The sequence below is a fragment of the Macaca fascicularis genome, chromosome 4, assembly GCF_037993035.2.
Source record: "Macaca fascicularis isolate 582-1 chromosome 4, T2T-MFA8v1.1".
Classification (NCBI taxonomy): Eukaryota; Metazoa; Chordata; class Mammalia; order Primates; family Cercopithecidae; genus Macaca; species Macaca fascicularis.
In genome coordinates this window covers 161,699,333-161,721,403 of record NC_088378.1, presented here as the reverse complement: position 1 = coordinate 161,721,403, position 22,071 = coordinate 161,699,333, and the positions used below count along the sequence as shown (strand labels likewise).

At 44.4% G+C, this 22,071-nt stretch overlaps 1 protein-coding gene across 2 annotated transcripts in view; it reads right to left on the bottom strand.

Annotated features, from left to right (window-relative positions):
• The window catches only part of NEDD9 (neural precursor cell expressed, developmentally down-regulated 9), a 200,589-nt gene that overhangs the window by 45,662 nt on the left and 132,856 nt on the right, over window positions 1–22,071 (bottom strand). The window contains exon 1 of one of the 2 annotated variants that reach the window (XM_005554036.4): window positions 1,653–1,816. The exons of the other annotated variant lie outside the window; for it this stretch is intronic. Coding sequence (XP_005554093.1) covers window positions 1,653–1,664 — 12 coding nt within the window. The 5' untranslated portion in view covers window positions 1,665–1,816. Of the gene's footprint in view, window positions 1–1,652; window positions 1,817–22,071 lie in introns of those variants that run through there. 2 annotated transcript variants of the gene reach the window in all.

Sequence of the window (22,071 nt, the reverse complement as noted above, 5' to 3'; positions counted from 1 at the left end):
CTTTATCGGTTGCCTTTAGATTTTCTTTCCATAAAGAGTAAAGCTAAACACGATGAGATCATTGAACAAAAGTGACTTGAGACTTTGTCACTTTCGTCACTTTCTAGATTACGGCACTCAATGTTAATTTCAGCCATTAATACTTTCCAATAATAGACACATGAACATACTTTCTCTTTTATTCTGCAAGCCAGTTCTTATTCAACAACAAGGAAAGGAGGAGCAAAAAAGTCACTCCAGGCTGAGTAATATCTGGTCCTATCATTGTTCTAAATAAGGAAATATGGGGTGACCCACTTTAAGAAAGATAACTTTCCTGCCAGGTAGAGGGATTTGTTTCTGGTTGCATCCTAAAGTCAATATTAATAGTCTTCAGGATGACCCTTTCCTCTGATCTTCCCTACTGAAGAAGATAATAGCTGATAAAACAGAAATAGCTGATACCTGTGTCTTCAGACAGTGGTAATGTAGGCATTACAATAAAGACTCTCGACATTTAGATTTAAAGCTTTTGAATAAGATTCACAGTTTTTGAACAAAAGCTTTATTATTAAGGCTAGTCAGTGGCTATCAGCTAGACCAAGTATTTACAACCTTACATCAAAAAAGGATGGACCAGAAAAATTTAGAAAAAAAGCGAAGTAGCTTCCAGCTAGTGTACAGTTAATATAAATTGTCAATCCAAAAGCCTAGCACCCTTGCCCAAATCCATCTTAATAATGACACTTTTGTTTAAAATAGCATAAAATAAAACAGTAGCACTAGCACTCATGTCTATTCATCATTCAAGAAAAATCCATGCCCAATTCATTGCAGTCAGCTTTCTTTGTGTCCCCTGGAAGCTGCTTGCCTCCTTAGATGGGAGTGACTTAAAAAAAAAGGGAGGGGGGAATATATGGAGCAAGTCAAAAATCCTTTTGGCAAGAAAAATACACAAACAATGGTGTAAAATGCACTGGAAAATAACGCTGCTGAAGTACTATGACTATGACACTCGGTAAGCTTTCAGGCAGTGAGCCAGCCTGAGCCGTCACACTCTCACCCCATTCAAACTCCAATAAAAATGTTTTCAAGAAATGGCTCATACTTATTTATTCCTACATCCAATATCACATAAGGATGTCAACCTTTTCCATCCTCAGCTGTGTAATCTGGGCTTTCAATTTCTCCCACCAAAAGTGCATATGGCATGCTCCTTCCAAGACCAAACGATTAAAGGAAAGGCTGGAAAACTTTGCACTAAGAGCCAGTCTGAGAGAGACTATGCAGTCCTCCTTCCTCCCTTATTACTGCTCCCCAGGGCAGTGGAAGCCAGGCCTGGGGAAGCCGAGGAGACTTGAGCCAATGCCTGCCGCGATTCAAGTCAGACACCCTCTGGTCTCCAGTGGCTGCTGTGAAGCGGCTCCAAGTCTTAACTTCTCACCGAGGTATTTCCCCGGCAACTTTCAGAGCAGCTGGACTCGGGAGTACTGTGAACCCCTGGAGTGGGTCTTTGCTTGCCTGCTTACATGCCAACCTCAGTGACCCAGACCCATCTTAGAACTCTCCGGACGCACAAGGGACTGTCACAGTAGGGAACACGCACACACACGCACACACCCGCAGGCACAGCCTTCAGCTTGCAAGGAAACCTGTAAAAGGCACTCTCTTACCTTATACTTCATTTCGGCGGCGTTGAGTTGAGCCGTTTTCCTGCACTAGTTAGACAGCATCAAGCACTGCGGTGCCCGCCCCTCCATTGAGTGCAGCGCTAGAGGAAATCGAGAAGGTCCCGGGCAGCGCCGCTTGTCAGTCGCAGCGCCTCCCCAAAGTCTCTGAGCTCACTGTTGTGACTGAGGCAGGCTGATCGCGGACCTCATTTGCATGCCGCCCCGCCATTGGCTAGTGGGACAAGGTAATGCTCAGGCCCTGCCCACCCCTAATTCTGAAAAACTGACAAAGAACTTGTAATGTGATCTCTTCTTTTTGCTTTATCAGAGGGTGGAAAATAAAACAGAAAGTGGGGAGCCGTCTTGAACCTTACTCTGTCCCCCCGCCCCCGCCAAAGGAGAAGACAGAAAGAAAGAGAAAGAACAGGAAAAGGAGATACATTCTTTTTAAGATTAACCCAAATTTTAAAGAAACTGAATTCACAAAAGCAGTCTGACAGTCGCGCTTCCTGTGATCTAGCAACTCCTTCATAAACCCATTTCGTTTCAAAGCCATTCACCTCACAATCTCTACATGAAACGAACTCCCAGAACAAAAGGTTTTCTGTCTCCGGGCCCCTTTTTACTAACCACCCCTGCTGATACCTCTCTCTCTCTCTCTCTCTCTCTCTCTCTGTCCCTTTTTCTTTCCCCCTCCTCCCGCCTCCTTTTTGTGTGTGTGTGACTGTTTGCTTTTTTTGTTCTTTTCAACGTTCAAAGTACTTCGCGATGTCAGTCTACAAGGAGCTGGAAGACAATTCTCCCTTAGTCAAAAGGAACCCTCTAGCACACGCACCAGCGTTTTCCTGGACAGCTTCTCACCAGGGCCTCAGAGTTGCAGGTCACACATATTGAGCGACCTTCAGTGGCTTTGCTGAGGATAAAGGTTAGATGTGACCTCTCAGATGGAGTTGGCCAGTGCACGCCCTATACATCATCACCGTCCACTGAGTTCTGTGTTTTTTGACGGCTGGCATTTCTAGCTCCAGCTTTGAACACTGCAGTGTTTTTCCTTCTGACCTCTGTCCTGAGGATGACCCATTAACCCACCAACACTTATTATTCAGGGAAACGAAAATGCCCACTGTTTGATGAGCCTGGTTTAAAAGACCAGTCTCTGTCCAGTGAAGCACAGAACATAATTTCTATAAAGGTTCCACTTTAGGATTTCTATAGAGAAAGAATCACCCAGAAAACAGAAATGGTCACCTTCTGCAACTCTTCTCAAGGATAGAGCAGTGAGGCAAAAAATTCCTTTTTCCTGGGCAAGACTGAGACTTGGTGAATCCAGACAATAGCTGTCCCCGAGTGGGATGCACTCCAACCAGACTACATGACTTGGATGGAAAAATCAGCCCTTATTATTATTATTTTTTTTTCCTGACCAAGTTGGATCAGAATCTGATTCCCTTTGCCTGTAACACACAAATTCCCAATGGATGAAAACTCTACTTTTATGATCTAAGCAAAAGGAATGAGAGAGCAGCTGTCCTACAAAAGTGGTTTCCAGATGCAGGGTTGGCAGGTTCGTTTGCAGTTCAAAGTGGCACCGATTCCAGGGACGTGACCCCCCAGGCCATCCTAATGAGGTTGACATACCTGTTCCAACCTGTCTTAGGCCTTACTTTTCCTCCTTTGTCCTTAGAGCAAAAATAAGCCTGAGCAATTGTGCAAGGCCTTTCTGAACACTTACCAAGCATGCAGCATATTGGATCTAAGAATCCTGCAGACTGACTGGAGAGTCGTTAGTTTGCAGGAAATCGTTTTTGGTGTCTGCCTGGATAAAGGAGGACAATGATTCAAAGCCCTTCCCATCTGTAAGATGAGTCTGGTGGCCTCCAAGAGATCTAGATAACATTCCTTTGGCTTCCTAAGTGGTCAAGCTGAATCCTCTTTCTGTTTTGTTTGATGAGTATCATTGAATAAATGAGTGCTGTCCTATTCTATTTTAATGTTTTCAAACAGTTTCCAAAAGTCTGTGCTGCCGGTTTTTGTAATTTCATTCTCTAGCTAGAAGGCTTGGTTCCCAACAAGTGGCCCTCCTGCTTTCCTGTTTCTGTCCTGTAAGGTAATTAAGACACATGTCCCGACGTTCATTTCAAGAAGGTTTGGGTCAGTATATAGTGAGTTGCATAAAGGAAAGCACAAGGGTGTTGGAATCACGTAAACCTGTGCTGTGCTGGAACCTCAAAACATTTTTAATTTTTTTTTTTTTGAGACAAAGTTTCGTTCTTGTTGCCTAGGCTGGAGTGCAGTGGTGCAGTATCGGCTCACTGCAACCTCTGCGTCTCGGGTTCAAGCAATTCTCCTGCCTCAGTCTCCCAAGTAGCTGGGATTACATGTGTCCACCACCACGCCTGGCTAATTTTTTGTACTTTTAGTAGAGACTGGGTTTCACCAGGTTGGCCAGGATGGTCTCAAACTCCTGACCTCAGGTGGTCCACCCGCCTCAGACTCCCAAAGTGCTGGAATTCCAGACATGAGCCACTGTGCCTGGCCAGTTGAACTTCTTAATTTTGGTGTCCTTCACTATGAAACAGAGAAAATAATAATACCTGCTAACCTCATAATGAGGATTAAATAAGATAATGTGGATAGAATTTAGTAGTACTTGTTACATTATAAGACTGTAAATGGTTGCTTATTCTTATTACTGCTATTAGTTATTATTTTAATATTAATATCAGATTTATGATATATTATTTTGTTAATATTTTATATGACATTAGTGTTATTCTATTGTAGATTATTTTTTAATTATTGTATTAATTATAGCTAGTATTACTACTAGACTATTGTTGATAAGTGTGGTAGGCATTGAGAAAAAGTTGGAGGAACCCCCTCCTCCATGTGCCATTCTTTCACAGGGCAGCTTTGTCACTGAACTATTATCACTAGAGCACCTAGCATGTGCCAGGTACCTTTCTAGGAGGGGAGGATACAGCAGTAGCCCAGACAAAGTTCCCATCTTCATGGAGCTTACTGTCTAGTGAGAGTTGAGGAAAATAATTAAATGAATGTATAATATGATTTGCAGTGATACATGCTATGCAGAAAAATTAAGCAGGGAAAATTGCTGGAGGAAAACAGACTCGGGTGGGACAGGATGTGTATTATTTTAGATAAAGTGGTCAGGGAAGCTCCTCTGAGGAGATGATATTTAAGCAGAAATCTGAATAATTTGAGGGATCCAGCCACTCAGAGATCTGAGGGATGAGCATTCGGGACAGAAGTGACCCAGGGAAAGGGCCCGCAGTAGGCATGAGTTTAGTGTGTCTGAGAGCAGCAAGCTGTCCGGTGTGTTTAGCGTGGTGTACACGGGGCTGGATGGAGAGGATGAGCTCAGAGAGGTAGGTGGTAGGGAGCTTGGATTTTTTCCTGAGTGTGACATGAAGCCTCTGCGGTGTTTCGAGCAGGGAGTAATCTATTTCTCTCTGTTTTGTTAAACACTCAAGGACAGCAGGCTGTCTTAATGCAGCTTGAATAATGCAGATAGTTGTTACTTTATTCATGTCATTTAGTAGGTTTCCCTCAAAACTCTTCAGGGAAACACAAATTGTCCAGTGAATACAGAAACAATTCCCTTCCTCATTGATTACTATCCGATGCAAAAATGATATTTAAACTGGGCTATGTAATTGATTTATGCAGCAGCCCTAGTATTCCCATAAAGACCCCCCTAAAATTGGCTAGAACTCTGGGGCTCCGGCTCCACCTCCTGCACTTGCCAGCACTCTGGCGGGCATCTCCGCCTGTCATCCTCGCCACCTGCTTGCTCCTCGACCAAGCACTCTTCCTTCCCGATGCTCGTGCAGGCAGGAGTCAGGGAAATGGCACCGGATGCCATTCTAATGATTTTCCAGCTGCGACTGGGCACTGGCATAAATACAGCAAAAAATCAAGAGGAAGCTAGAAGGAAGAAATATTTCTGTTGACAACTGGGAAGGAACCCATGTGACTGCTCTCTAAGAGTGAAGGGCAGAGTGAAGAGCATGTGAGGGCAGGAAGTGACTTTGGAAATCACCTAATCCAGTCACTCATAGAGAGGGCAGAGCTGTCGCTCAGAGAGGTTGAGTGCCTCACACAGGGCCCCACCAGCTTGAGTTATAACAGCAATCAGTGGTGAGGTCAGGTCCCTGAATCTCTTGGTCTGGTCTATTCTAATGATTTCTTTTTAGTGTCTTTGCCTAACTCCCTGCTGTCATCTATCTTCCACATTGATCACTACATGTTTAATTCCTAGAATACAGAGCCGATCACATTACTAGCATGTTTAAAAACCTCTAATGACACGTCAATGGCTTAGCAAGCAAAATCCGGACACTTTGGTGTGGACCACCATCTGAATCTACCCTTTCTTTCTCCCTCTACCCCCCACCCCCATCCCACACTCTAGCTGTACTTGGGGGTGTGGGGTTGGGGGGAACTTACTGATTCCAAGATGGGCTTGCACCTTCCTGACTTGCACAGGCAGGCCCTTCTGCTGAGAATGACCTCCCTTCACTCTTCTGCTGTCAAGTTTGGCCTCAACACTAACTCTTTTGTGTATCCTTGTCTACAACCCCCACCCTACCCACCTCGCCCTTTCAGAACTAACTCCTCCCTCCCTTCACTATGCCCCCATTGTACTGGAACACGGCTCTATTATAAGAGCTTTCCACGTTGTCTCATGATGATTTGTTGATGTCTGTTTCCCCAGCTCTGATACGTGCTCCTGGGGAACGGGGTGGTATCTTGTTCATCTCCGTGTCCCCTGTCCTGTTGTATACCTTCCAGGTACATAAATGCTTGCAGCATCAATGAGTAAGAAGATAAATGTAACTTCAAAGAACGTATGTTTATCATGAGGTTCTGTTTGGTGCCCAGGAAGGGAACAGGGAAGACATATTCCGCTGTGTGTTTGAGTTTCGCTGTGAGTTTTCCATTTATTTAAAATGGTGTTAGGATGAACCTTTTCAGAGTCAACTCAAGGCCTGTTGCTAGTTCTGCATCTATGAGCCAAGAATAGCTTTTACATTTTTAAGTGATTGGGAAAAAAACCAAAGATGAGACATGAAAATGATGTGAAATTCAAATTTCGATGTCTATAAATAAAGTTTTATTGGAACACAGCCATCCCTATTTCATGTAGGGATGTCTTTTGAGCTGTAATGGCAGACTCTGAGCAGATGCCACAGAGATGGCAAAGCCCCCAAAGCCAAAGAAAAAGTATTATATGGTTGTCTCTAGAAGTTTGCCGACCCACACTCTAGATTAGTGCAAGGTACATCTATGCCTGAGTTCAGAATAAAGTACAGATCTTTCCACATCTACAGGGGAACAATCTGGAAGCTGAGTGGGTGCTAGACCAGAGGAACAAGTCCAGTCCTAAAAAGGAACCATTCTAGGGCCATGTTTTATCATTTCTAGTTTAACATTAGTTTTTAAAAACAATCTACATATACCAAAGTTATTTCAAAAATAATTAGAGGCAGCAACTTTTCCAGTCTTTTGCAAGTCTCCAGAAACCTCCCCAAAGACCAGCCATTGAGAGTTTTCTCCTTCAATCCAACTGACCCTTGGTTTTCTCCTTCCATTTAACTGACCCTTGGTTCATTCAGCCTTCACTGAAACCCTCCCAGGTGCCAGGCCCTGTGCCAGATGTTTACAAACATGAGTCCATTTAATATTCATCTCACGTAACACCCCTGTGAGGTAGGTTGTATTGTTCTTACTTTACACTTCACAAAACCAAGACTGGAGAAGTTCTACAGCATGTGCCAACTTACAGGGTGATGGCACGTTTGGTTTATGAACCCAGGTTTTCTGGTTTCTGAGTCTGTGTGGCCCTGACCATGGAGCTATACTCCTGCCAAAGGCTTCCTCTCTTCATATGAATGAATGAATTAATGCACTTCATTATCTGAGCACATGTTTGTCTGCTCAATAAGGTCAAGTCTCCACCCTAGTGGGACTAAGCTCAACTAAGAAACAGCAGGTATTGCTCTTGAGTTGTGAGGAGGGCTGATGCAGCAGTGTAAATACAAATACACACACCCCTTACTCACTTGCACGTTCGAGCCTGTGTCTATGTAGTTCTTCTTTCATCACTCTGCCACCCTTTGTGGCTCTGCTTACCTACATCCCATTATGCCTCCCACTTGTACCCCATCTTCTTTATAAAAGCTTTCCTAGAAAAATCTCTCCATTGTTGCTCTCCTCCCTCCAATCTTCCTCTGTATCTCTGGACTCTCATCACCTGTGGCCTAAGTTAGTGCTTCCCAAATCCGATTTCCCTTAAGAAACAATAAGGAATGCCTAGGCCTCTCTCCTTTAAGTATGAGCCTCAGTAGGCTTAGTATGAGGCCATGGAATCTACCCATTTAAAGTGATCTTCATCCATACCGCACCCAGCGGTAGCTCACACTTGTAATCCGCACACTTTGGGTGGCCAAGGCAGGAGGATTGCTTGAGCCCAGGAGTTTGAGACCAGCCTGGGCAATATAGCAAGACACCATCTCTTCAAAAATTAAAATTAAAATTAACCAGGTGTGGTGGTGCATGCCTATAGTCTCAGTTACTTAGGAGGCTGAGTGGGGAGGAACACTTGAGCCCAGGGGGTCGAGGCTGCAGTGTGACGTGTTTGTGCCACTGCACTGCAGCCTGGGAGACAGAGTGAGACCCTGTCTCTAAAAAAATAAAAATAAAAAAATCTGCATATGATCCCCAGTCAGTTTTATGTGTATGACACACCATTCAGTGCTTGGTATTGCCTTACACGGTTTCCTTTGTGAGAGTTGCTTCTCCACAATGAGATTCTGAGCAGTTTATAGAAGAAGGTTCTGTCTTTTCTTTTGTTGTATCCTGTTTTGCACCTATGTCGGTGACTGAATCCCATCTTTTGTCCTCTGAAAGCCCTGTGTCTTTTCTGTGCACACGGCCTTCACTGAATTCAACAGGGGGAAAAAGTAAGCCACTTCTCAGACGGCAAGGGAAAGAGCTCTTCTCACTTCAAGGCAATAAACCTCTTTTATCTGCTGAACTGGTCAAGCTCTTGGAATGAATGAAAGCCTATTATTAGAGAAAAGCCTAAGAACAGTCTTAATGCTTGATTCCTTATATGCTGTGAAATGGGGCTTTCATTCACTTTCCCTCCACTAATATTTTGGCACAAGAGACCTCATGAAGGCTACCCGACCTTACCCTCAGCTACCTCTTTAGCAACAGTGTCCTAGGAACACATTCTATTTTCTGAAAGACTTGTTAAGGCAATATTAAAAAAAAAATAATAGGCCAGGCACGGCAGCTCACACCTGTAATCCCAGCACTTTGGGAGGCCGAGGTGGGCAGATCACAAGGTAAGGAGATTGAGACCATCCTGGCCAACATGGTGAAACCCCATCTCCCCTAAAAATACAAAAGTTAGTTGGGCGTGGTGGTGCACACCTGTAGTCCCAGCTATTCAGGAAGATAAGACAGGAGAATCGTTTGAACCCAGGAGGCGGAGGTTGCAGTGAGCCAAGATTGCGCCACTGCACTCCAGCCTGGGTGACAGAGTGAGACTCCATCTCATAAAAAAAAAGAAAAAAAGAAAAAAAGAAAAAAGAAAGAAATTTGTTTCTGCAGATGGAGGGTAGTGTTTTCTAAAAAGGCTCCTTGACTCATGATCCCTGAATTTCTTCTCATTTGGTTCCCTCCTAACTCATTTCGCTCTCAAGGACAGGCTGCCTGGGGAGGGTGGGGCGCTAGGCAGCAGAGAATGGAAGCGGTTTCTCTAGATCTAGGTTACAGCGATGTGGTGGATCTCCACGCTGTGAAGACTTGAGGAGGGCCTGGTGCCTCTTACCACTCAGCCGAGCTTGAGCAGGCTATCGCTGTACAGCGCCTTACAACCACCACTCCTACTGAGCCCTCTTCCTGCTGCTCTCCGCCTTCTATCTCTTTGAGGTGGCTTTTAATTCTCCCAAGAGTGAAGTGCTAAAATGGGATGTCTTAGGCCCCTCCTAGCTCTTGATAAACCATGAAATAGTACATGTAAAACCGTGTCACTACCATGCTACTAAAAACCCAGCCAGACCACCTAAAGTGGAGTGATTATGGGTAATATCTTGACTTGATGTTTAAAAAACTGTGCGATTGTGAAGTTTTGATGTTTAGTGTTATTATAACTGTGGAATACTTAATTACTACCTTTTTTCTTCAAGGAATTGAAAAACGTTGACAGATTAAATTAGGTGTTAAATAAATGCACTCGACTCTAGTGAAATGTGACAAGCAATTGTGAAGCTCTATTTTAGCGTTTTCTTTATATGAAGGACTTGGAGAAATTAACTTAAAGGTGAAGTGATAAGAAAAATTAGAAACACATAAAGATTTAGGCTTATTTATCTCCATAAATGTGCAAGGTTCACATTTCTAGTATTTATGTGCCCCCAGCTAGGTAAAGGCATGGAGTTCAGTGGAAAAAAAGGAGTTTAATAGTAACATTGTGCAGACTGCCTGCAAAGCGCCTCACCTGTTTTCTCTAGCCGTGAGATGTTCTCTTATTACATGCTTTAGTGTGTCCAAATAAACAACTTTTTATATGAAACTGTCATGGAAATCTTTTCTTTTTCTTTTTTTTCTTTTTTTCTTTTTTTTTTTGAGACGGAGACGCTCTGCCGCCCAGGCTGGAGTGCAGTGGCCGGATCTCAGCTCACTGCAAGCTCCGCCTCCTGGGTTTACGGCATTCTCCTGCCTCAGCCTCCCGAGTAGCTGGGACTACAGGCGCCGTCACCACGCCCGGCTAGTTTTTTTTTTTTTTGTATTTTTTAGTAGAGACGGGGTTTCACCGTGTTAGCAGGATGGTCTCGATCTCCTGACCTCGTGATCCGCCCGTCTCGGCCTCCCAAAGTGCTGGGATTACAGGCTTGAGCCATCGCGCCCGGCCAATGGAAATCTTTTCTGCTAATAGAAACTTCACACTGTGGATTTTTACAAAGGTTGAGGTGATCTGTCAATATCGAATAAACAGGAATTCCATGGCTGAAATGAGAGTGGCTGTCCCCTCTTTCTGGAAGCACTGCCCGACACAATCATCTTGGTGCAAAATACCTATTAAATGACGGGGAGCAAAGGCATCAGGTCTTCTTGCTAACCCTCTGTGCTTCCTCTGCATGTTCTTACGTTTGAAAAGTCTTCCTGCCTTCTCTGGCACACATGTTAGCACTTTCTATGTGATGTCATGTGGCATAAGACATGATCTTTCCTTCTTGCCATGGCATGACGTCATGTGATATGATGGGACTTCGTAGCCCTCTTCCACTCTCCACGTCTTGCTATTGTCTAGCTGGACTAAGCAGAAAAGGCTCATGGATTGTGTGCCTAAGCTTCCTAGCTGGGTCAGATGTTCTGTTTTCAGTCTACTTCCGAGCTTTGCCATTCTCCAGTGCACACTGGCCTCCGGAAGTCATCTTCCACACCAGGCATCTAGCATAGCTCCAGGGGCGGAGGTAGGGACGGCACAGAGTGGGGGAGAAGGGAGTATTTTAAACACTGAATGACCACTAGTAATGCCCAGGGTACATCATTTCTTCAGGGGCTGGAGATGCATTTTCTCCCCTTTGTGCCCTAAAAGAGCCCAGCTGACCCGGCCCTCCAAGAAGGTTTCCCTCCCGTGCCCGGCTTCTCTCATTGGCTGAGGCCGGACAATCTCCAGCAGGCCCCGGGCCCTGGGCCTCTGGCCTGTCTGGCCAGCCCAAGCAGCCGCCAGCTGGCGCTCATGAGCGCATAAAAGGAATCCGGATAATACAAGGTCTGGTGGAGAGGCGGGTGAGAGGAATGTGGTGGGGAACACAGCACACCCTGCACGGTTCAAGCCAAGCTTTTGAAGAGTTTGACTCGTTTTAGAAAACAAACAAAGTGCTCCAGCTATCAGCAGTCTTTTATTTTGTCTGCTAGAGGAATGCCTTGCCAGAGTGGGCCGAGGACTGGGTGGTGGTAAAGACACCAGTGTCCACCCTTGACTTGCCGAACGGAATATGGATGGAGCATTGCTTTTTGCCCACTAAGCCCGGAAATAAAGAGCAGCTCTCTTCTTTATACAAAAAGCCGAAGGGGGGCCCGGCAAGGAGCATGCACAGGGCTTGAAGTCTTGCTCACTGGTACCCCTGAGCTTTACAGGCACTAAGTGTAAGTTCTCTTAACTTGCTGAAGGCCTGGCACCCTGTGATTTCAGACTTGAGGATGTAGACAAGGGAGTGTCGCAAGGGTGCTTTTGAACCCAGGGCATGCAGCTCTCCTGATTCATGCTCTAACCCGCTTTTGGAGCTTCTGGTCTTAGGAGGGGTGGAGAGTAGTGACAAGAAGCAATGCTGTACCCTCCTGGGCCTAGCTGACAGAGGCCATGTCTTCCCCCCGGTTTTCATTTTGCCATCTTAAAATTACTCTACGTTTTCAAAAGTCATCACCTGTGCAGTCTGGTCACCAGGCAAAAAAAAAAAAAAAAAAAAAAAGTCCTTCCTTTTTACCCAGATAGCTCTGTGCAATTTTTTCTCTCCTCTCAAGCCCACTCTGGGACTCAGCTCCCCAATCATCCCCTCTCTCATGTGCCCCCTAATCTTTCCCACCCTTCTCTCTGCAAGTAAGTTCAGGTCTTCCTTACCCTGAAAACAGATTCACAGTTCCTTGTTCAAAAAGCTGGAGGCCAGACGAGCTTGTGGAATTCAGAATATTTCAGATTTTAGAAAGAGATTTAGAGCATATACCACATATTATAAGACACTCCCAGTGAAATCCATGGCTGCGTCCCATAAACAAAAGCATGCATGTTTCAGCAATCGAATCTACAAAGAGTCATGCCAAGTGGTTAAAAGAATACACATCACCTCGGGCCAACTCCAGTCAGGCTGTGCTGCTGAGTGATCTATCAAAATACCCCAGATTTTTACATTTTGTTATTGTGGATGAGTGAATATGAGCCACAAACAATGTTCTCTGGGTCTTCAGGATCTTCCCCTTGCCACCTCTCCTTCCCCAACATTGACCAAGTGCCCTCTATCTTTCACTTGCCATGACCAGAGAGTGAGTGGTCCAGCATCCTGGCCTCCTGCTCAGTCCTCCAGGCATCTGCTTCTGACCCCTGTTCCACCAATAAAAGCCATTGATGCACAGAATAGGAGTAGTGTTGAAATTACTAGAAAAAAGAAATGAAAAAGACTTGCAAAATGCCAGCCTTGATGATGATGATGATGAGCATGATGATAACTGAATTCAGCTGATAAAAAATCACTCTTCTCTAATGGCTGTCAGAGCTTCTAAGCACTAGTTTGCCATTTCTGCACCTACCTGTTGGTGAGCCTGTCCAGTGTGTGGCCTGGTGCAGGTCTGCAGATCACATTTGAGGAGTCCTGCTTCAGGGAACCCCCAGCCTCTATTGTCTAAGCTGGGGACTGTTCTCTGCCTGCCAACTCTTTGATCTCCCCTCAACTCCTGAAACTCCCTGTTATTTCCCCTGTTATGAAATTAGCTCCTTTGGTTTCCACAGCAGTGGGCTCTTCTGATTCTTCGACTTCCCTTGCCAGTATGTTTCAGTCTTCTTTTCCGGAGCCTTTCTTCAAGGTTCCATTCTCAGTCCCTTTTCCTTGTGTATTTTCTCCCTCATCTATGTCATGCTCTCCAATGACTTTTTTTTTTTTTTTTTGAGACGGAGTCTCGCTCTGTTGCCTGGGCTGGATGGAGTGCAGTGGCCGGATCTCAGCTCACTGCAAGCTCCGCCTCTCAGGTTTACGCCATTCTCCTGTCTCAGCCTCCCGAGTAGCTGGGACTACAGGCGCCCGCCACCTCACCTGGCTAGCTTTTTGTATTTTTTAGTAGAGACGGGGTTTCACCGTGTTAGCCAGGATGGTCTCGATCTCCTGACCTCATGATCCGCCCGTCTCGGCCTCCCAAAGTGCTGGGATTACAGGCTTGAGCCACCGCGCCCGGCCTCCAATGACTTTTACTCTGATGACAATCACATCTCCTAACCTGTGTTCTGAGTTCCAAACCCTCATTTTCTACTGCACCCAAATATTCCAGAGGCATCTCATAAGCTCCTTAGAGTCAAATATTGGGATGATTAATTTTATATATTAACCTGGATAGGCCATGCGTGCTGCCCAGATATCTGATCAAACACTAGTCTAGATGTTAAACGTTGCTATAAAGGTATTTTATAGATGAGATAACATTTAAATCAGTAGACTTTGCATAAAGTAGATACCCTCCACCATGTGGGTGGGCCTCATGTAATCAGATGAAGGCCTTCAGGGAAAAGAGACTGAGGTCCCCTGAGGAAGAGGGAATTCTGTTCCAACAGCCTTCAGACTCAAGCTGCAACATCAACTCTTCCCAGGGTCCACATGCTATGGGTCTACCCTGCAGATTTTGGACTTGGAGCCAATTCCTTGAAAACAAACCAATCTTTTACTTTCTTTCTCTCTAGACACACACACACAAACACGTGCATGCACGCAAACACATGCACACACACAGACACACACACGTCCTGGAGAACCCTGATTAATACACATGTGAATGGTAAATTCCCTTTGAAACAGCATCTGTTTTAAACCATTCTCTTTCCATTTATGACCCTACCAGTCACCTAGAATCAAAACCTCAGACTGATCTTTTATTTCTTTCTCTCAACTACTTCCCACATCCAATCAGCTGCCAAGCCACATCAATATTTAAATATCAATATTTAAGACATAAATCACCTCCTTTTCATTCATCCACAAAGGGAGAGTCAACCACCACTCAGGCCTGGTTGGTCATAGAATACATCCTCTTTTCTATAGTGATTAATCTGAGAACTTGGCATGTAACTCGGAGTCAATCCAAGCTCTTCTTTGAGATTTGTATGGGAAGCCTGGGAGAGATACGGCTTCTCTGTCTTTGGATCATAGACTGTAAATGCGTGTTTGCTGGTGAATATCTTTTTCCCCTTGTAGAGACAGTCAATAGCAAGAGAGAATGAGTCCATGTGCAAAAAGAAGCAAAGACATTTAGAGTGGAGAGATGGAGAGAACCCTAATCCTGTTGTCTGTGCCTCTGGATCCAGCCATGCCTGAAGTCTACTCTTAGACAACTCAATTTAGAAGGCCATAAATACACTTTCCTGACTAACCTAGCATGAGTTAGATTTTTTTCACCTGCAATGACAGTGTGCTGACTAACCCTCTACCAGGAAGTATTTTCCTAGAAGGCAAAGACTATACGTTATTCATTTGCACCCCCTGTGGCAGCACACACAGGGTCTTGGAGATTAAAGGTACTCAGTCAATATGCTGTGTTGAACTCCCAGCTTGTCTTTAAGGTATTAGCCACATTGTGAACTTTGTGTGTGGGAGGAGAGGGAGACATGACCAAAAGGAGCATTTTCCGTGGCTGCTATGATGGCAGAAATAGAAATGAAACTTATGTATTAGGAACATTCCAGGGTGATGGTGGTTTGGAGCACGGTGACCCAAAGGCGAAGAAGATCCAGCCTTTTATTTCAGGTTCATTGATTTTAATCCACAACTTTAACAATGAAAGGAAAAGCAACACATATTTTCACTATTATGTGTGGGGTAGCAGCAGCGTTTTGTCTACCTGTAGATCTGTATAAATATTTATATTACATTTCCTTGCCAATTAACTAGTACTTGTTAATCCCTACTGAGATGTCATTCGCCCATCCACCAATACTTACTAATTGCCCAACATAATGCTAGGCACCTTGGGAGCTACAAAGATGAATAATACCTAGAGGCTGCCCAGCTTCTTAAATACCTATTACAGTAGCAGCCAACGCGGCTGCAGGAAGATAAACTTGTGTTGGGGGAAAAAGAAATCACACCATAAAGTTATGTAAGTTTCTATTTTAAAATCATCTGGTTCTAATTTACTAAATTTAATGCTTTAGAGCCAATGCCAAAGTGCTACATTTGATTTGTGGAAATACTTTAGCACATTTTTCCATCGTGCTCTTGTACAATATATTTACCACCCTTTTGTTATGGTTAGAAAGATTATGGACCTTAAAAAAAGCCCTCTTTATGAGCTTGCTGATATTTTGTCATAAAATGCCGTAAGATGGAATAAGTCTAGTAAACAATAATATTCACTTAGGAGCATTCCACATGGTTTAGTTTTTTTTTTTTTTTTTTTTCTTTTTCTTTTTAAATTTAACAAGGATATCCATCTGGAAAATGGATATTTAAAAACTTTCACTATGCCAAACCACTTCTTTTCAGGGCAGACAGTATTTTTTTTTTTTTGGGTGGGGGAACGGGGAGGGATGGGGATGGATATTTAAATAGCAGTCATACTGTGCTATACTGCTAACACAATAGTAATGTTAATATCAAAGGATAAAAGGATGTCATGGACCCAGACTTCCAAGAGGGGGCTTATAGAACATTCCAGCAAAATGAACTGAATGTAAGATATCAACCTAAGTGCCATTTCCGTACTGGCTCGGGGCCTGGCATAGTGCAGCAGGGAAGAGGCACAACTTGCCTCAGGTTGAGGGAGTTCCTGGGCTGCTTCCATCTCTCTCGTCCTCCCTGACAGGCTCAGTCCACTGCTATCATGGGTTCCAGTGACAGGCAAAGGCAGATGGATCCCAGGTCCCAGGAATGAACCATCATGATGTGGTCCCCCAGGCCCCGGGCTTCACCAGTTACCTGGCAGGGCAGTACGGCCGCTATCCTGTGGCCTATTATGGAATAATCAAGATCTCTCTCCAGCATTTTTTGCTGAAGCCTCCGTGACAGACTGCGGTTTAGCCAATGAAGCCTGCCTTGAATTTTCACAGTGGCATTTAAAGTTCGAGTGTGGACCCATTTTGCTCCTGCTTTCGGGCTTTGCTCAGCTTACCAAAAATGAGAGGTTTTTCACTTCACACCCACAGAAAACAAGATGGCAGCCCGGGAAACTCCCCCTCTGCCTTGCAGCATTCTATGTCCTTAAAACGAAGGAACCTCATTTGTTTCAAACAGAGCTTAGACATCTGTTACAAAGGAAAGGCTGCAAAGGCTGGGCCAGTCAACATGTTTCCTATGCAACAGGCCCTCTTTGCCTCCAGTTACGTGACTTAGGATGCAGGAGTTCAGACGCATCAGAATGAAGGATGTGTGACTGTTCATGGCTTCCGGGCTTCAGATGACTGTGTCCTGCAACCTCCTACATCAAGATAAGGGTTGCTTGTGAAGGGACATTCTAATGTGGCTCTTCCCTGCCCCGCCAAACAAGATTTGTGCTCCCAACTCCCTTGCCTAGAAGTCCAATCTTCCCATCTCCCCTTGAAAACACTGCAATATGAAATGAAAGTTTAAAACAGTAACCAAGTAAAGAGAGCATCATGATCTCTCCCTCCTTCTGAATTCCTCTTTGGAATATCTCTTACTTTGCTCTTCCAGTCAATTCATTCCTCCCTGTATACTCAGCTCAAGTCTGTAAGTCTGTCCTCCTAAAATTGACTCCAGCCTCTCTAGATGAGTCCTTTTTCCTGAATATGCTTGAAGTCAGTTCTACTGGTTCAACACTGGGGTCATGGCGCCATTGTCTGCCATGTATGAATCCCTAATGGTGCTCCGCCTTTCATAACACTTGACCTTAGAAGTAGGCAATCCCCTATTTGACCCAAGCAATAGAAACTTGTTTATACTGGGATATAATTCACCTACATAAAATTCACAATTTTAAAGTGTACCCTTCAGCGTTTTATAGGATAGTCAGAGTTACAGCAACATCATCACTATCTACTTCTAGAACGTTTTCATCGCTCCATAAAGAAACACCATGCCCAGCAGCCATCACTCCCCATTTGCCCCCATGCTCCCAGACCTCTGGCAAATAGTCATCTCATTTCTGTCTGGCAATAGCAATTTATAACTGACTTCATGCATTTTTATTTTAAGCCTGATTTCAAAGGCTAACACAAACATGAGATTGGCTGTTAACATTTTTGTATGTATTTCAAAAGATGACTTCAGTTGCATGAACACATGTATACATTTAACACATGCAAGGGAACATGGAGTGATAACAGCCAAAAAATGGTAATAAAATAGAAAAGAAAAGCAAAATTTGGGGTGTGTGTTGGTGAAGGCTTTTGGAAAGAAAGGAGAAAGAAGGTCCCATGAAGATGGGAGATTATTCCTTTGTTGGCTTTCCACTGGGACACATCTAGTTTTCAGATTATTTTGATTTAGGCCAGGTATATTATCTTCATTTTTAAGAGTTTTTTTTAACTCATAAAGAGTTTTTTTAAAAGCCTCTTCATTTTAAAGAGTTTTTTAACTCTTGAAAGACAATTTTTGGGATATAGAGCTGAAACTTTCAGGGTGCCATTTTTTTTCTATAAGATCTTCCCAAAAGAAACATTTAAAAAGATGATGTATATACCACTGCTTACTTAAAAAATATAAAAACAGTAGATTTGAGAAGGAAAAAAAAAATAAAGAAATAAAGGACAGCCTTTACCATGTACAAGTCATGTGCCAGATACAGCTAAGTGCACCATCTCTTCTCCATAATGATGAATCAGGGAGGGGTTAGTAATCCTACATATGGAACCTGAACCTCAGGGAGTGACTGCCTTGCCCAGGATCACAGCAAAGATCTAACCAAGGCCCATCTGGCTTCAGACCTCATGCTTATAACCTTGTTATTGGTTTTGAACAACATTGCAGTTCTATATATTCTCAAACTGGTTCCCCAAAAGTATCCTAATGAGAAAATTGATGTTGTACAGAAAACAGCAATAGGCATTATTACATCTTCTGGTCTTGGAGAACAGCTGGACAGGGAAGCGGCTTGACTGTTCTGCTGGCTGTTCAGGGTCCTCCTGGCTTCTGTGGCCCTCCGTTCTTAATTGTAATATCAGAGCCTTTGACCTGACACATACCCAAGGCCAGGCCCATCCAGAATGGTCAAGTTCTGGTTGGCACTAAGCCCCCAGCACACCAGTGCTACCCTGATCTCACTTGGCTCTGGAAACTTGCTCGATGGGAGACTGAGGCTCCACCTTGGCCCTGGAATGGCCATGCTACCTGCACATGGCTCTCCCTACAGTATTGGTCTCTGAGGACTTGGTGAAGTGTCAGCCGTCTCTTTTGCCAGCTACCTGCCCTCTCCTCCATCTGATCATTGAATAATGATGCTCCTCAGTCCCTGCCTTCTCCTTCTCTTCTCTCTCCCCAGCGTCCACAGTCATTCCAGCTATTCACCTGCCAATGACCCACTAGTTTTCATCCCCATGATGGGTAATTTTATATGTCAACATGACTGGGCTGCAGTGCCCACGTATTTGGTCAGACATTATTTTGGATATTTCTGTGAGGGTGTTTTGGGGTGAGATTTACATTTAAACCAATGAACTTTGAGTAAAGAAGATTGCCCTTCATAATGTTGGTGGGCCTCATCCAATCAGTTGAAGGCCTAAATAAAACAAATATATATTGAGTCCTATAGAGTTAAGTTTGACTGTGAGTAACAGAAAAACCATAGAAGAATGAGTTTAAAAAGACAGAAGTTAATTTTCTTCTTATTTATTAGAATTCCTGGGTTGGTTCAGGTCTCTATAAAGTGTGTAGAGACCCAGGTTTCTCCTCCCTTGTGCTTTGAAATCCTCAGTACAAGGCCCAAGGCAGCTCAAATTCTAGACATCACTTCTAAATAGCATCTTCCAGCCAGCAGGAAAGAAGGAGGTGAAAAAAAAGTGCCTCCTCCCTGAAAGGTGCTCCTAGAACCTCCATTCTCTTCCCATTAGCTGGATCTTGGTCACATGGTCACAGCTAGTTGCAAGGGATGCTGGGAGGTGTAGTCTATATTCTAGGTGGTCATTTCATGACTAAGGAAGAGGACATTGGGTATCAGAGGATGACTGCTAGTATTGGCCACAAGTACCTACTGGGTAAATATGTACAGTAGATCCTCCATAACTGTTTGATAAATGTACATGTGCCAGGTTTTGTTTGCCTATTTGGATAGACCTCTGCTCATGGTAGGTAGTCATGCTAGGGCACTGGGTAATAGAGTGCATTTCCCTCTTTCTGCCTGCAGGTTATGTTCTGTTGGCTCGTGTGGGCTTCCTTCTAGCCCCTGTGTCAGGATCTGCCCTCCTGGTACACACATGGTGAGTGTGGAGATCATGGTGAAGGCACCCAGAGATTCCTGCCACAGGCAGGTCTTTTCCAGCTTTCTCCAACCCACAGCAGTGCCTGGACCATAGCTGTCTGGGTCCTGAAGTGGGCGGTGAGCCCCCTCGCTGCCTGTCACTTCACAGGAACAGATGTGCAAATGACTGGCTGTGGCCAAAGACGCAGTCAGACATCCACCCCAGGAGCACAAGTTCCAGAAAGAGGGAGGGAGAGAGAGGTTGAGACTAGAGGAGGAATGGGCCTCTGCTGGCCTTTCTCCCCACTGGCCCCTGTCCTTGGAGGTCAAAGTCAGTGTAAAGTCATAAAATTTTGTGAGATGCTGGCCCTGGGTGAGAGTTAGAGCCCCCATGACAAGCACAGTAGCCAAAGCCTAAATCTAATTTGACATACCATGAAAATGAGGCAATTGTATGTTGGCCTTGCTGGAATCCCCATGTCACCCTCCATTAATTTCTTTGTCAAGGTAGTTTCCAAAATCTCTTTTCCTCAGCATCATAAATGCTAGGGGAAAACATCCTCAAGTATTCTTAACACGCCGCAGGGGAGAGAGGCTGCTAACTGCCCAGAATCACGTCCTGAATCTACCGAAGACACTTTTGCTGCCTGTCCTATGACCAGAGAGTTCTCTGGCGTCCCTTCGCCGGCATGCCATTCTCTGCTAACATTCATCCAGTGGGAATCGCTCCTCCCCAGGTCCCCAGGAGAGACCTGGAAGCTGAGTCCAGCCCTGGCTTTTGAGCTTGACAATGACTGTTCCTTTGGGATAAAGGAACTGGAAATGCACTGTGGGCACAGCGCCCCACATCCCATCTCTCATTCCGTTACACTTTGCCACTCTAGGATGTTTCGAAGTTCCCATTTGCAAATCAATTTAACAAGGTTCCAGTCTGAACCCACTGGTTAACACCATTAAAATGATTCTTCTTACTAGACTGGGGGAAAAAACTACACACCTGCAAATTCCTTACTACCTTTAATCATGAACTTTGAGCCAGTGTTCCATATTTTAATTTCTCTAGGTACTGGGCCTGTATTTTCCACCTATGAAAATGTCTCCAAAATTTTGCTGCTGTAAGGAGATTTAAGGAGATGATGGGGTATAGGATAAGTGACTGTTTAATTTGAGCTTTAAAGAAATATAACCTACAATGGAAAGAATACATCTTATCCTTTAAAAAATGTTGTTGTGTAAAAACTGGCTGGCTATTATTTCATTCTCTTGACCTTAATTCTCTCAACATGGAAAAGTCAGTTCAAATGTAACCAATATGGTCAATCCTATACTAACATTTCAGGAAAGATAGTGGTTACAGGAATCAGTAAAGGTGTTTTGCTGTAGGGGTGGTGGCAGTTTAGATTAAATCACCTTTATCTCTTGTCCTCTACTAATGAGATACCTATGGTGGAGACATTTCAGAGAGCTTAATATTAAACAGATATGGATACTGGAGTCCAGGCTGGTTAGGTGAGGAACATAAATCCATACTACAGAGGAAATTGACAACCTTCCCTGTGCGGAAGTTGTGTCCTGAGGCATCTTCCTCCATGATGGTCATGGTTTTCTCTCTCCTCTCTAACGTGGGCAGGACTCACATCAGGATCTCAGTTTTGGAGGTGAGAAAGCTGAGGCCCACTCATTATCTGTAGGAGTGATTTGACAAGGCGGCAGGGCAGTTCAGACCCGACTCCAGCTTTCCATGTTCCAATCCAGTTCCTCCCCCAACTAGGCTCTTTTCTAGTGACCCACGAAAGCTTCTGGCCTCAGACACGGTGCTCAACCACTTTAGGGGTTTAGGAACAGTGCTACAAGAGGAAAACAAAGCAAAACAAGGAGCAGGCAAGGTTTAGCTGGAGAATATGGTCCTTTCTCTGGTGTTTCTAAAAAGAAATGACCCTTTGTGTTCTAGCTGCCCTCAGGGTCTTTGACTAATTTCTCTGTGTCTCAGTGCCAGGGGTGGCTGAATGCTGGGGTCTCTGTGCTGCTTCATGTCTTGGCATGACTCTGTATGTGTGTTGCGGGGGGCAGATGGTGAGTGATGGGCAAGATTCTCCCCTCACCTCCTGCTTGCACTTCCCATCAATGCAAAAGCATATCTGGGTGCTTTCGCTCCACCTCGGGGTTGAAGGCTGTGTCGATTCCTGTCAAACACAGATTATATTTTGCTGTTCCATGTGAATCAGGGCTTGTGTTAATATCTTCTAGCTGGGCGCTGTGGTGCTCTCTCAGCTAG